We start from the raw sequence: 14,840 nt of genomic DNA, 5'->3' as shown, positions 1-14,840 counted from the left end.
AGGGCTATACCTTTCAGCTGCCTCTTGATTTTGGCTTAGCATCACCCTCTCTTTAATTATTACACTTTATGGTATATATTACGTATCAACTATTGCTAATCGTACTTCTTATGGTTAGTCTTCATTTGTAAAAATCTTATTTCCTGGGGTGCATATTTCCAGGTGAATTTTAGAAGCATTTTATCAGTTTTCCCCAAATCTCATTTTTATTTTAATTAAATAAGTAAAGCTTGTTCATTAATTAAAAAAATAAAGCTTTTATAATCTTTAGTGTTCTCCCTAAGTACATAACATAATTTTTTATTTATTCAATGTTAAACAATTCGATTCAGTGAGATTTTCTTTTCTTCGTATATATCCTGAATATTTGTTATATCTATTGTCGGCGTTTTATGCTCTTTTTCTGTTTGCTGTTATGAACAGACTCCTTTTGCCTCATTACAACTCACTGACATAATCACTACTACGTAGGGGGATTATTAACATCTATGTCTGTGCCTTGCATTCAACAACTTAAACTTTCTTAGTAAATTTATGAGAGTATTTTAGTTTATATTAGGTTTACAGCAAAATTATCTAATCTTAATTATAATTTTTTAAAATCATTTTTCCCATATTAACTCCTATGTTTTGCATCTTTACCAGGACACAGAACTTTGGAGCCATGTTAATACCAGAAGACAGTCACATTTTATCCTGTTCATAATCTTCATATGACTCTTTCTTATTTTTTATCAAGCATACTTGTAGGTTTAGAAGGATAATAATTAAAGGGTATTCTTTACCAGTGTACTCTTAATCCCCTTTACCTATCTCACCCTACCCCCCACCTCCCCTCTGGTAACCACCAGTTTGTTCTCTATAGTTAAGAGTCTGTTTTTTAGTTTGTTCCTCTTTTCCCTTATTCATGTTTTGTTTCTTAAATTCCACATATGAGTGAAATCATATGGTACTTGTCTTTCTCTGACTGACTGATTTCACTTAGCATCATACTCTCTAGGTCCATCCATGTCATTGCAAATGGCACGATTTCATTCTTTTTTATGGATGAATAATGTTTATATATACATAATATGTTCATACACACACACACCATCTTCTTTATCCATTCACGTATCTCTTGGTGGACACAGACTGCTTCCATAGTTTGGCTATTGTAAATAATGCTGCTATAAACATAAGGAGTATATGTATCCCTTTGAATTAGTGTTTTTTGTATTCTTTTAGTAAATACCCAGTAGTGTGATTACTGGAATACAGGGTAGTTATTGTATTTAGTCATCCCCAAAAGAAGAGATTTACTGAGAGGCAGTATTGACCAATGAAGAATATGTGTGGATTCCCTTAGCCCCTGTCATTTTCCATATTTTTAATAAAGTCTTCTGTGAAAGTGCTCCCATTAAAACCCAAGTTACTATGATGAGCAGACTGCTGGGATGGAGTGAGAATTTTATGCCATTTTCTGGTTGTCCAACAATCTGATCAAATGATGTGACTGTAAACTGGTTTCAAGTATACATGACTATCGGGTGCTCCCTAAAAATCCCATTCATCTATAAGCTCTCCTTTGGGAGCTGTATTACCAGAACGTGGTGCACCTTGATGGTCATGCTTCCATTACTTCTCGTCTTATGGTTTAAGGAGGTACTAGAGGCAGAGGTACTTGGTGTTGGGTACTGATCAGAATGGAATGTGCAACTGCTACTTCTCCTCCCCCAAGCAGTAATTATGCATTGGAGCAACAGCATCTATATTGTTTAGAACTGACCTTGATTTCTGTGTGGGGGCATGTTCTGATCACCTCCTATCCACCTGTTTGGTGTGGAAGGGATCCTCAACCTAAGTAGGGTAAGATGGCTGAAAGTAGGACACCTGACTTGAGCAATGGACTGACAGCAGTTTATTAGGCACATATACTCACAGCCCAGGGAAGAGAAAGTGCCATGCAGTGCCGTAAGGGGGCTGCACTTGGGAGTGGAGTGAACAATGGTCTGTGGAGAGCAGGCTTGGTAGTAACAAAACAGGGAGGCAACTCTTGGGTCCTGCAGGAGGATGTGATCGCCTGTTTGAATAGTGCTGAAGGCTGGGAAGGAGGTGAAACCAGTAGCAGGCAGCTGGTCCGACTAACAGGAGAGCTAGCCAAGTAGGGAGGACTTCCCACTGGGTGGGGAGTGTATCTGAAAGAGCAGAGAAGTATGTGGTTAGGACTTAGGGGCCTTGTGAGACTCAAATTTGTGTTGTTTATAGTAACATATTCCTATTAGCATCAATGGCAGCTTTAGTAGTGCAGTTGTAAGAAGATGAGGGTTCTTCTACTGAACGGTGCCTCAGTTTACCTCTCTGCACCTTCACTCTTAATCTGTAAAATACAAGAACTAGTCTAGATAATTCCACAGTCCTTCTGTCTCCAAAATGACCATGATAATTTAAAATAAATAGGGGTGCCTGGGTGGCACAGCAGTTAAGCGTCTGCCTTCGGCTCAGGGCATGATCCCGGTGTTATGGGATCGAGCCCCACATCAGGCTCCTCCACTATGAGCCTGCTTCTTCCTCTCCCACTCCCCCTGCTTGTGTTCCCTCTCTCGCTGGCTGTCTCTATCTCTGTCAAATAAGTAAATAAAAAAATATTTTAAAAAAATGAATAAACTTTCATTAAAATAAATAAATAAATAAATAAATAAATAAATAAATAAATAAATAAAATAGAAACATTTTACTTAGTATCTATAAGGTCTAATACTCCAGAGTAATTATCTGTTTGCATGTCTCCCCTACTAATCTATGACCTCTTTTTACTTAAGGAACTTGGAATGTCCATTTCCTGGTACATGAAAACTTCTTAACGAATGATTTTCAAATGAACAAATAGATCTAACTGAACAAGAAATATTTGGAGAACTTCTGAGCCATGCAAAGTACTTTGTGAATGTTCTAGAACTCAGTGGTCCAACACTCATTGCTAACTAGGCTGGTTATACTATTAAAAAGTACTTAACTAGGGTTCACTGTGAGTATTAACATATGGCACTTACTGTCCCCCACTGTTTACGCGATGTACTTTTTCTAGCATTATTAGCCTTCCTACCCACCCAAGTAAAGATCTGGGGCAGTTTAGTTAGTCCCATTCTAGACCTAAAGTCTTCCCTTTGTCTCCTTTTGCAAGGATGTCCCAGATTTCAATCAGCTACTAGAAATGTCAGATGAAAAATGGCACAAATGTGAATTACGACAATAAAAGTTTATAAGCTACTAAAATAAAGTTATAGTACCTAAGAGCTGAGTCAACTGATGATGTTAAATGGAACATTTTACAACCAGTCCTGGGATAATGATAAAAAAAAAATGGCACATGAAGAACATGAAGAAATATGTGATTAGAAAAGGGTCTAAGATCAAGCTCAGGCTACATGATTTTGTATGAGCCACTTCTAAGGCATGGGGGTGGTGATAATCTAAAGTTTATGGAGTGCCTCTTCCGTGACCAACCCTTGACATCTATTACCTCTTTTACGTCTCATAACAGCTCAGTGAGAAACGTGGTATTGTCATTTTAGAGAGGAGAAACCGAGGCTGAAGTGGTCCGATCGGGCAAATGCCCCAAAACAAGACTATTAAATAATGGAGACAGTATTTGACTTCAAAAGTCTCTCTGCCTCCAAAGCCCACGCTTTTTCTATGTCTCTTCACACCCAAAGCTATCTCTTTACATAGACTGATAATCTCTATACTAATAAAACAAATTTTACGTTTCATGAAGTATCTCTCTGTCCAACGTGATGCTAGTGTGTATTCAATTTCAGATGACTGTCCTCCTTACCTTGGAACTCACCATGTAAATTAGCTACACAGGGAATGTAAAATTACAGCCAAGTAAGGCAAAAATATGGGGCTAGCATGAAGATCGGCATTAGGAAGGAAGGTGAACACTAAAAATGATATTCGAGAAGGACTATAGAAATGTTATCAGGAGTTTGAATAGGTTATATGGCAATCTTTCATTTTATTTTTTAAATAACTCCACTCACAAAATGTTTTGCGTTACTCGTAAATTCCCACTGCCTTTCTCTAACCTTTCCAGCACGACATCCTCCCGTCACCCCACATGCCCATCCCAAGTCATCGCGCTTGTTATTTGTGCCCACCACAGTACCCCCAGTGACAGTTACAAGCACATGGGCACGCGCAGGGTGAGCTGGTGCAGTATCAGGATAGGCTGGTATTTGCTGCAATTGCATAATTTTTTTTTTAGAAATATTATGTTTTACCTTTAAAGATCTTACAAAATTTATATTCTTCTCCCTCATCTGACTTTGTTATAATAAAAAGATAGCTTTTTCAATTACTTATTATGGACCAAAATTCATGCTCCAAGAAAAATTAATGTCATGTTAATTCTGAGGCTTCGCATACTCTGTACAAACTTCTCTTACTCTCGCCAGAGAAACACTATGAAAAAATGGTCTAATCGCATCACATGCAAAGTGCTGATGTGAAATGAAAAGGACAGAAATATGATTGTGATATTAATTCAAGAGAAGTAAGGAAATAGGACTGTTTGAATAAGCTTAGCAAGGTGGTTTAGTTCTTCCTGAAAATATGTGTGATGTTATCTCACCTTACCTTGACTTCCACCCCCATTCAAGTACAATCAAATGTTTAGTTTCTATGTGTGTGTGTGCGCGCACACACACACACACACACACACACACACAGAGCAAGCTACATAGACCCAATAGGCAAACACAGAGGGAAACATTCTATGAAGCTACTCCTATCAGATGAAGGCATTATGTCAATACAGCAATAACACCATACATTTCTATTGTAATGGAACACAAATTAATAAAATAGGGAAGTAGAACTCACCACATAGCTTTCAACTCAATACCAGATTTCAATTATAGGTCCAAGACACAAGCTAATTTTCATGGTTGGTCCACAATAATAGTCATTGTTAAATGACAGAAGAGAAACAGCTTTAAATGGGAAGTGGCACAATGAATCAAAGCTGTCATACTTATGTACTTGCTGACTATCAACCCTGAACAGAGCATTTAATTCAAATCTCATTTAAAAGTACGCACTGTCAAGGAAAAGGCCAAGAACCATTTTCTAGTTCAGGAAGCAACTCACAACCCATGTACCAAAGACGGCACTGAAGATCAAGTCTTATTGGCACATAGACCGATTGTTCTAGTCCCACACCCCTCCTCACAACCCACTGTGGGAGCTGCTCCCATAAAAAAGCAAGAAAATGCCAAAACCTTGGCATCTGACTGCTCAAAGGAGATCAATTCTTGTTCTCATAATACATAACTTTTTTGGGAAATATTCTGCCCATTCAGAACTGCAATTGAATTTAAGTTCTCTCCGCCAAGACAGATTTTTGCCTTTTGAACAATCTTTTTAACGTTCTGTGGTATTATATATATGTATTTGTTAATACTAAGATCCCATTGTTGTTTTAAAAGTACCGCATAAAAATAAGCATTCCATATATAATACATCATTTCATATGATGTATTAAATACTAGTATCTCAAACCCACTGAAGGAAAATTGCGTGTGTGTGGAAATAGAGATGATCCATAGAGATGTGTATTTGGATATGGAAAGAAAGAGAGAATTATAGCAAAGATCCAAAGCAAAAGTCAAAATGTAGCAGTGAAGTAAAAACAATTGCCTTGCATCCTAAATAGTTTTATATATACTCATGTGATAGTTTTGTATATAGCAGTTTGACATCATAAGAAAGTGGGGGTATCTTCTTTAGAAGTATTAATTTGAAGGCATTACTTATCAGGTCAAAAAAATACCTTCATGTCAACCAGAGATTACAAGTAATTTGACCAATAGGGTCTGCGATATTACAATGAGGTGATACTGGATTTATCTAAATTGTCAAAATAATGTAACATCTGGAATCTACATGTATTATGTCACTAACCTTACAATTAGAATATGCAACAGACTCTGGTAAACAGTTTTCATGCACTCAATGTGTATTCACTGAACAATTCCTATATGTCAGGCACTGTTCTAGATACTAGACATATAAGGATAAATAAGATATATATATACATGGTTCTGGTAAATTAGCATAATCAGGGTGACTTTTATAGCTCAGTTCTTCTGAACCTATATTGTGTTATGCTATTCAGATTTTGTGACCTTCAAAATATTTGGGGTGCTTTACTTGTCATTTTACTGTTAATTACAGAATTAAATGAATTTTGACAATGAGTTTCAGATGAGCTTTTTTGCTTTGTAGATATTATTGAAGCGAATAAATCTGTGTGAATAGTGGAATGATAAAACATTCACAGAAACTTACAACTCTGCAGTTGAATAACAATTACATTTGTTCCAAACAGGCAATTGGTTTCCAAACACATTAAACAAAGGCAATTTAGAAAGCTTCTTCTTCTTTTTGGCATCATTAACGTTGTTGAACGTCCTGGGATTCTGGAGTGTTTCACAAAGGTAAGTGTGTGGTAAGATGAGCAATTTCCGAGTCCATGAAATATTGATCTGGGAACCATCACTGGGCCAATGGGAATCCTGTATGCCATGACTGGACACATTAGCATAGTAGAGAAATTTAACAGATTATTCGGAGCAAGAAAGTTCAATTTAGACTTTACTTTTGCCATTGATCCTTATAATAAAATAGTGCTTTATTCGATTCTAAAACATGTTCTGAAGGAAGGTATTTTTTTCTCCACTGTAGAGTACCATTTTAGAATTAGAAATAACCATACTGATAATAAGAATGAATGAGTCATTATCATTAAAAGCAAATACCATTAAACAAATAGCTAGAAATCTAATGATGCTTAAGATTTGGATTCCATTCAGGCCTTTAAATCAGCAGTGACCATTTCAAGGTCAATAACAAACTGCAAAATCATTTAGTCAGTCACCTGAGACCATTCAGTGGTTTAATATGTATCATCTACCATCCATCCATCGCCAGCCCACCTCTCTCTCTCACAGACATATTCTTGGATAGCTGTGTACTTTTGAGCAAACTGTCTAACCTCTCTGAGCCTCTGTTTTTATACTTGTAAAATAAAATCAAGAGTACCAACATCTTGTGGGCTTTTAGGGATATGAATTTTGGTAAAGGGCCGAGCACAGTGCCTACCACATTGTGGAAACTACAGAGATCTTTATTTTTCTCATTTTCCTCCATTCATGTATCTGTTTAGTCAAATTTGATCCTATCATTGTCACTTCTCCCTTGCCTAAATCATTCTTTAATTCATTGAATAAATCTCTGTTGGAACTACCCGTCATGTGATGGGGACTACAGTAAACTAGAAGGACACTAAGTCAGCAAGTCAATAAATGTTTCGTGCTATTATACTCCTCTCTCATGGAGCTTATTGTCCAGTATAAGAGAGAGGCACTTAAATCCCATTATGACAAAGTCAAAAGTCTTAAGGGCTCCCTGGATTTTCAAATCTCTTACCTTCCACAGTGTGTAAGTTATCAAATTAACCCCCCACAATGTATATTTTCTCTAAAACATCTATCTCATTCTTGGATTGAAAACCAAATTAGAGTATCGGAGAGTCTTGCAGAAGAATCCAACAGGAATGTCCTCAGCTTGGTAGCAAAATAGCCATCAATGACAACTGAAGGTGGAGGCAAAGCATCTCTCCCCTCCACCCATTGCCTCCAAACACGTAGTGGTGCCCATCTACCAATTCTCATAAACCTGTAGTTTCTCAACTTTTTTACTTTTTCTCCCACTATAAGATCTGACCCACGTCTTTTCATAAAGTAGTTTAAAAGGCAAACTTTCAAGTTAGCCCGGGTGACTCCAGTTCTACAACTTCGCTGTACAAACATCAGCAAGGTATTTAACCTTGCTAAGCCCATTTCTTCATTTGTAAAATGAAATAATAGGAACAGTCATTGTGTCATAAAGTTGTTGTGAGGATGAGAAAATGCTCAAAATGTTAGCTACAGTAAACCCAATGGCCTCATACTCTGCCTTATGCTCCCTGCTTCCTCTTTTTAATTCTTCTTCTAGACTCATGCAGAGGTGTGGCCAAGATGACCAGGATTATGGGCTGAATTCGTGGAAGAACTAGCACTGGACCTTGCTAAACCCATTTCTTCATTTGTATAATGAAATAATAGGAACAGTCATTGTGTCATAAGTTGTTGTGAGGACGAGAAAATGCTCAAAATGTTAGCTACAGTAAACCCAATGGCCTCATACTCTGCCTTATGCTCCCTGCTTCCTCTTTTTAATTCTTCTTCTAGACTCATGCAGAGGTGTGGCCAAGATGACCAGGATTATGGGCTGAATTCGTGGAAGAACTAGCACTGGACCCAGAATCTATTAGCTCAGGGATTTACACATTCATTCATTCATTCATTCACTAATTCAACCAATATACTCAGCATTGTTCCAGGCACTACAAAAAATAGAACTGAAGAAGGCGGAGTACCAGTCTACATGGAGCTAATATCTAGTGCTCAAATCAAATTATTTAAGGGTGATTCCTTCTCTGTGATTGTTGAACATGTGAATTACTATAAAGAAGTGAAAGATGGTGGAGTGGGGTGCAGAGAAGGAAGCAATAATAAAATTATACTAAGCACCAAATACTGGAGGAACCAAAAATGAGAATGGACTAAGTGATAATAGAAAATTTATTTAGAAATAAATCTGATTCTTAGCATATCTTCTCTAGTTCCCTATACTCCTCCCCCTTTTTTTCTGTATACTTTTTGAGGAAAGGGGAAAAAAGAGAGAGAGGATAAAACAAAGCAGGAAGGGAAGAAATTAATTTTCCAACTGTTGAGCACTTCTCTCTCTTGGGCAGCATGCAAGACAAATAACATTTAATCTCCACCACCCCTCTGTTACCTAAATCTTATCACTTTCCTTTATAAATAAGAAAACCAAAGTGAGAATCTAGGTAAGCAAATTGACTAGGTTCACACACCTAGGATTCAAAACCAAATGTGTTTGTTTATAAACACTTTCTCTCATATAGCGTGCTATTTCTAAGTGCCTTAGAGGAGCGTTCCACCTGCTCCGTGACAGCCCCTTGAGTCTGGTGGGTAGGGAAGAAACCAGTCCCTTCAGTTAAAGTAACCATACCCACCACGCCATAGGGAAAGAACAGGTGTCACATATCAGAAGGAAAGAGTCTGGAAAATTTGCCAGTAAAGGTCAAGCAGCTAAAACCAACTTACATTAGTGCAAAGACACACATCACCTTGGGTATCTCTTGCCCATTGGGGTGGGACGCGCCAAGCCAGAAGTCAGGCAAGAAATCATATGGAACTTACAGTAGCAGGACAGCAGTGTCTATCATGAGGACTGAATGATTCTGATTTATTTCTATTCTGATTGTGACTGTCAAACACTAACAAACAGTAAGCATGCAAAGACACAGGAGAAAACACAAGTATTCTAGGGACGGTATTATTGAGATACATTTAGGAATCACATGGTGCTTGATTACAATAAACATCCAGTCACAATCCAATTTTGACCAAACCCAGTGGGGTTCAGAGCCAGATAACAGTGGCAAATCTATCAAGAGCAGAACAATCCCAAGTCATTCTTGTCCCTAAAATTTTGAGGACAGTATATTATTATGAAACAGCATCCTCACCTGAGGGCAGCTCCACCACGAATTTCATGAGTTTGATGGAATCCTAGTGTCAGCCCTAGAGCCAAAGAAATCTTGTCAGGGTCACTGGGATATCACCTAACTGAGTACAGTTAGGAATTATCTGTGAATGTCAGGCCAGACTTATTTTTCATTTGTACAAAAAACAAACACACACACATACACACACACCCCAAAACAAAAAACAGCCCTCTCTGTCTTTTATTAGGGTCCTCTTCCATCAAATCTGAAATAGGGCATGGTAACATGTCATACGTGAAGGTCTCCAGGTGGGGGGGGTGAAGGAAGTAGGTAGGTGAAATGTCTTTCCTTAGCTGAAAAGTATTATATAAACATCTCTATAGTGCTGAATATAAATATGTATCCTACATCAGATACTAAAATAAAAAGATATTACAGATGTTTTAGGGAGGGGGCAAAAAGGTGTTTGTTTTTAAAACAACACCACTGTTCCTCCAATGTTTTAAAACACATCTTAAAGTTGTACCATTGGGGCGCCTGGATGGCTCAGTTGTTAAGCGTCCACCTTCGGCTCAGGGCATGATCCCGGGGTCCTGGGATCGAGCCCCATATCAGGCTCCTCCGCTGGGAGCCTGCTTCTTCCTGTCCCACTCCCCCTGCTTGTGTGCCCTCTCTCGCTGGCTGTCTCTCTCTCTGTCAAAGAAATAAATAAAATCTTAAAAAATAATAATAAAATAAAATAAATAAAGTTGTACCATTGCACTGATTTTGTCAATGATACCAGTCATCTTTAGTGCATAACCTGTAACAATTACTGAAAGCAACGTAAATCAGAGACCAAAGCATGTTCTTCTCCTACAGTTACTTTCAGCAATATATTGGGAGGGGAAAGAAGGTAAAATGAACTTTGGAAACTTTGGAGGCTTACATGCACCTGATAAAACTGAACCTGTAGCCCATATTCCTTTGTTCAACAAATATTTTTGAGCATCTGCTGTGTACGAGGCACCGGTCGAGGCACTAAGAACATCGCAGTGAATAAAGCAGTCTGAAATTCAAATCCTCCAGAAGCTTACTCGAAGGTGTTTATGAAAATAATGTGTCTTTAGAAGTCGTGCACCATAGGACCAAAAGGCCAGGATTCTGAATAAGAGAGCTCTGATTTCAAACCTAGGCTCTGCCAACTACTATTCATATGAACCCCAAGGGAGTTATTTAACCTCTTAGAACTTTAGTTTTCCTATCTGTGAAATGGGGACAATTTCATCCTTCCAGGGTTAGAGTGAGAATTCAGTAGTTAGGGTGGGGATAGTGCCCAATACTTAGAAGACACTCAGGAAAACCAGGTGTTCCTCGGGTCAGGGGTAAAGGGTACACATTCTAGAAATGTATCCATGGGTTTCTTCTTTGACAGCGGTGTTTTCCACATAGGTTCAACACCGAATTTACAAAGCCCTCATGCATCTGATAAGCCTTTCCTGAGTCCTGGCCTCCAAGAACATTGTCAAGTTGACAGGGTTTCAGACTTTCCAGTCTGTCGCGCTTTGTCACTCATTGCAGGTTGTGAAAGAGCGCCATCTAAAGGTCCTTATGGGACACCTTAATATGACCTGAAACTCCTTTTGTCATTTTGTAAAGACTGTTCTGGTGAGCCGTGCTCTTAAATAATCATCACTGTTGTGCCAGTATCTATGGCCCATAATAAAAGGTAGACAAGCACAGGAAGAAAGCAAATGATTTATCAAGTCATCTACATCTGGTCCTAAAAAAAGCTTGCTTTCTTTCTTTTTTAGGTATTGTAATCTAAATCATTTTAATGCCCAGAACATCAGTGGAAGTAATCGTGAAGAAACACTTCTCCTCCATGAAAAGTCTCTGAAATTTTATGGCAGTACGCAGGAATTTTCTCCAAGTATTGATCTTTGGGAGACAGCCCTATGAAACTACATTTGACTCTACCTGTCTTCCGAGCAAAGTATTCATTGTTTTCTTCAGCTGAACATCTTACGCGTTTTAGTTTAAGAACGAACATGTATGGGTGGGACTTCAGGACTATTATCTGTGTACTTTATTTATAAAGACTGATTATGACTCCTCTAGTAAACTATTATGCCTTTTGCATTAACACATTATATATTACAGTTAATTTCAAAGCCTGTGATATTCCATGACAACAAAAGGACAATTTCATGCACATTACAATATTTTATAACTTTTTACAATAATGGTTCAGCCACTAAGAGCAATAGAAATGATATTTGTTAGTTTTAATGTGCTAATAGAACCAAAATAATAGTATGTTAACATTCCTCCTTTCTACACATTTATTGAGCACTTATTAAATGCCAGTCTTTATGATCATACACTATGTCTGACTAAATAATAAACCTATATGTGATCTTACTGTATTTGATCCTGATGTTACACTATCAAGATAGGAAGGAAGGAAATTTTCTCTGAATTGAAAAGCAATGTTAACTAAAATAGAGATCTTTAACAAAGAAAGAATAGTCACATACTGAAGAAGTTATAAAATAAAGGTAAATGATGGAATGATTTAAAGGAAAAAGGGAAATTGGAGAAAGTGAAACGAGTGTTGAGAGGGTAAGCGATAAATCAAAAAGAGAAGCTTAAAAGAATTCCCTAACCCAACTGACATCTTTTGGTCTCCAGTGCTACCAATTCAGATACATTCACAAAATCGTCTTCTTAAAGAGATTCCTCCTGTATAAACAAAGAAATGTGGAAATGCATATTAAAAATAATGAACTGGGGCACCCGGGTGACTCAGTCGATTAAGCATCCAACTCTTTGTTTCAGCTCAGGTCGTGGTCTCAAGGTCATGAGATTGAGCCCCACGTTGGGCTCCACACTGGGTGTGGAGCCTGCTTAAGATTCTCTCTCTCCCTCTCCCCCGGTCCCTCCCCAAATCCCTGTATCTCCCTCTCTAAAAAAATAAAATAAAATAAATAATAAACTAATGTAAAATAAAACTCATGCCCCAAGCCTTTGTAGCAGTGCTTGTCAAAGTTCGCTTGAGGGTCACCTGCTTTAGGAAAATTTTCTGGCCCCTCCTAAAGACTGCTTTAACCCAACTCTTTCTCCAGGACTCAGTGGTTTTTTTGTTTTGTTTTGTTTTGTTTTGTTTTGTTTAAGATTTTATTTATTTATTTGACAGAGAGAGAGACAGCCAGTGAGAGAGGGAACACAAGCAGGGGGGTGGGACAGGAAGCAGCAGGATCCCAGAGGAGCAGGGAGCCCGATGTGGGGCTCGATCCCAGGACCCTGGGATCATGCCCTGAGCCGAAGGTGGATGCTTAATGACTGAGCCACCCAGGCGCCCCCAGGACTCAGTGGTTTTAACAAACACACCCAAATCATTCTTGTGCTCCCTAAAGTATAAACACCACTGCTTTCTAGGACAGTTCACAGTGGATAGGATAGGTAAGTTTATCAGCTGATTGCAAATGGTTCTGCAATTAAGCATCTCCCTTGTGTATACCTAAAATATTTTAGATCGGTACAATAAAAGATTTATTCCTCTTGATTAGATATGATATGCATTTTTAATTGCAAAAGAGCAGCTGTAAAGCACCAGGTGTTTCTCTTACTCAAACAATTTTTTGTTTGTTTGTTTGTTTGTTTTGAGGACAAATAAAAAGACTAGCTCTTACGTACACGAATTCTTGCCCTGTAACTTTTCCAAATCTTTCTTGTTTTGTATTTGTTCTCTGGCAAAATAGTGAGGCCAACCCCTGGATATGTCTTAGAGGTTTTCTTTGCTGCAAAAGCTTAAAAGCCACGTTTGCAATTTGGGTTTAACGAATATCCAAAATACCAGAAAACCTTTAAACACCTCACCTTAGTACAGTGAGGAGCTCTGGCAGTCTCTCTCCCCATGAGAATAAGGGTCTGTTTTATTTTGTTGCGTGTGTGGTTTTTTTTTTTTTTAATTTGCCTTCATCTCCCTAATTTCTACATCATAATAGAAAAAAGCGCTCATTATGCTTTCACTCGTCCTTAGGGATGAAAAGAGATCTACCGAATTATAAAGTTGACCCAAAGCAAGCACCAAAAGAGCTTGGAATTCTCACATTGGGGTTGACACTTGTGATCAGCTAAATTGCGGTAACTACACATGCCTCCATTCGGAACAGGATGCATTCACACTGCAGTTTCTTCTCTAGAGCCTAGCAGCATTATCATTGAGCACCTGGAATAGTTTAGGCATTAAGTGTAATTGGTTTTGCTTTACATAAATCTGCAGCTTTGTAAATAAGCGGAGCATTTCAGCTTCTATATAACACCAATTAACTTAAAGGGATGTGTTGTTTGCAGAAGCCTGCTGGGTCTGTACTGTATTTCTCGGGTAATATGCTCAGCGGTGGGCAAAGTTCTGTGTCCCTGCAGTGTTCCCTTTACTCCCAGTCACTTGGTGCCAAGGGTCTGTACCCAGACACTCATTTGCTCCATTTTTCAGTTGTGAAAGATCGGAAAAATGAAGTCTTCCCTAAGAAGCCCCTTCTGTGGTCTATTTTTGTCCATGATCGAGACCTGAAAGGCAAGGTATTTGAAAATGTTTTCTGTGACCCGCAGAGCACAGATCTGACCCCATCTGATTCTGTCCACAACTGACAGTGACATCTCTTTCCTCTTCCTTTTTTTCTTATAACACTTCAATCCAAGGCAGCCAAACGTCACTGCAGTGAGCTGATACACGAAATTAAGAAAACCATAATCTTAGTACATGAATTTGCTAGTGAAATGTCTCCATCAGAATGATTTTTTTTTCTTTTGTGATACTCAGAAATCTGCTCTTGCAAGTTGGTAAATTTTTCCAAGCTCCTTGGATATCGTCCCCTTGTTATCTCTTTACTCAACTTAACCTCTTATCTGTCCTATCCCCTCAGGTAATCTTGATTTATAGCATTCATTCCACCCTGGCCAACCTCTAATTCTCGTCGTTTCTGAAAGTGTTTGATGGACCATCAGAGAAACAGTATCACCCCAAAACAGCTCATGATACCAAAAAGTTTCCTATTCATACGGTGTGATTCACAAATTGAGGAGAGAGCATCCCCCCTCCCGAGCACTGCCAGGATTCCTTGTCTCATGGAAACAGCTTCAGCATTAGTTCCCTGGACCAGTCCGACAATGGGCATGTTCCATCTCCACGGTTCGAGAAGCCGGCGTACAATTACCAGTTATAGGCTTACGA

At 38.4% G+C, this 14,840-nt stretch overlaps 1 protein-coding gene across 1 annotated transcript in view; it reads left to right on the top strand.

The window, feature by feature from the left end:
- The window catches only part of SLC15A5 (solute carrier family 15 member 5), a 75,684-nt gene extending 64,121 nt beyond the window's left edge, over positions 1–11,563 (top strand). The window contains exons 8-9 of the mRNA XM_008707090.2: positions 6,374–6,482; positions 11,416–11,563. Coding sequence (XP_008705312.2) covers positions 6,374–6,482; positions 11,416–11,563 — 257 coding nt within the window. The remainder of the gene's footprint in view (positions 1–6,373; positions 6,483–11,415) is intronic.
- Positions 11,564–14,840: the final 3,277 nt, after the last annotated feature.

This window comes from Ursus maritimus, unplaced genomic scaffold (genome assembly GCF_017311325.1).
Source record: "Ursus maritimus isolate PB19 unplaced genomic scaffold, ASM1731132v1 scaffold_26, whole genome shotgun sequence".
Classification (NCBI taxonomy): Eukaryota; Metazoa; Chordata; class Mammalia; order Carnivora; family Ursidae; genus Ursus; species Ursus maritimus.
The sequence above is the reverse complement of the archived record's forward strand: the minus strand, read 5'-3'. Positions and strand labels throughout refer to the sequence as shown.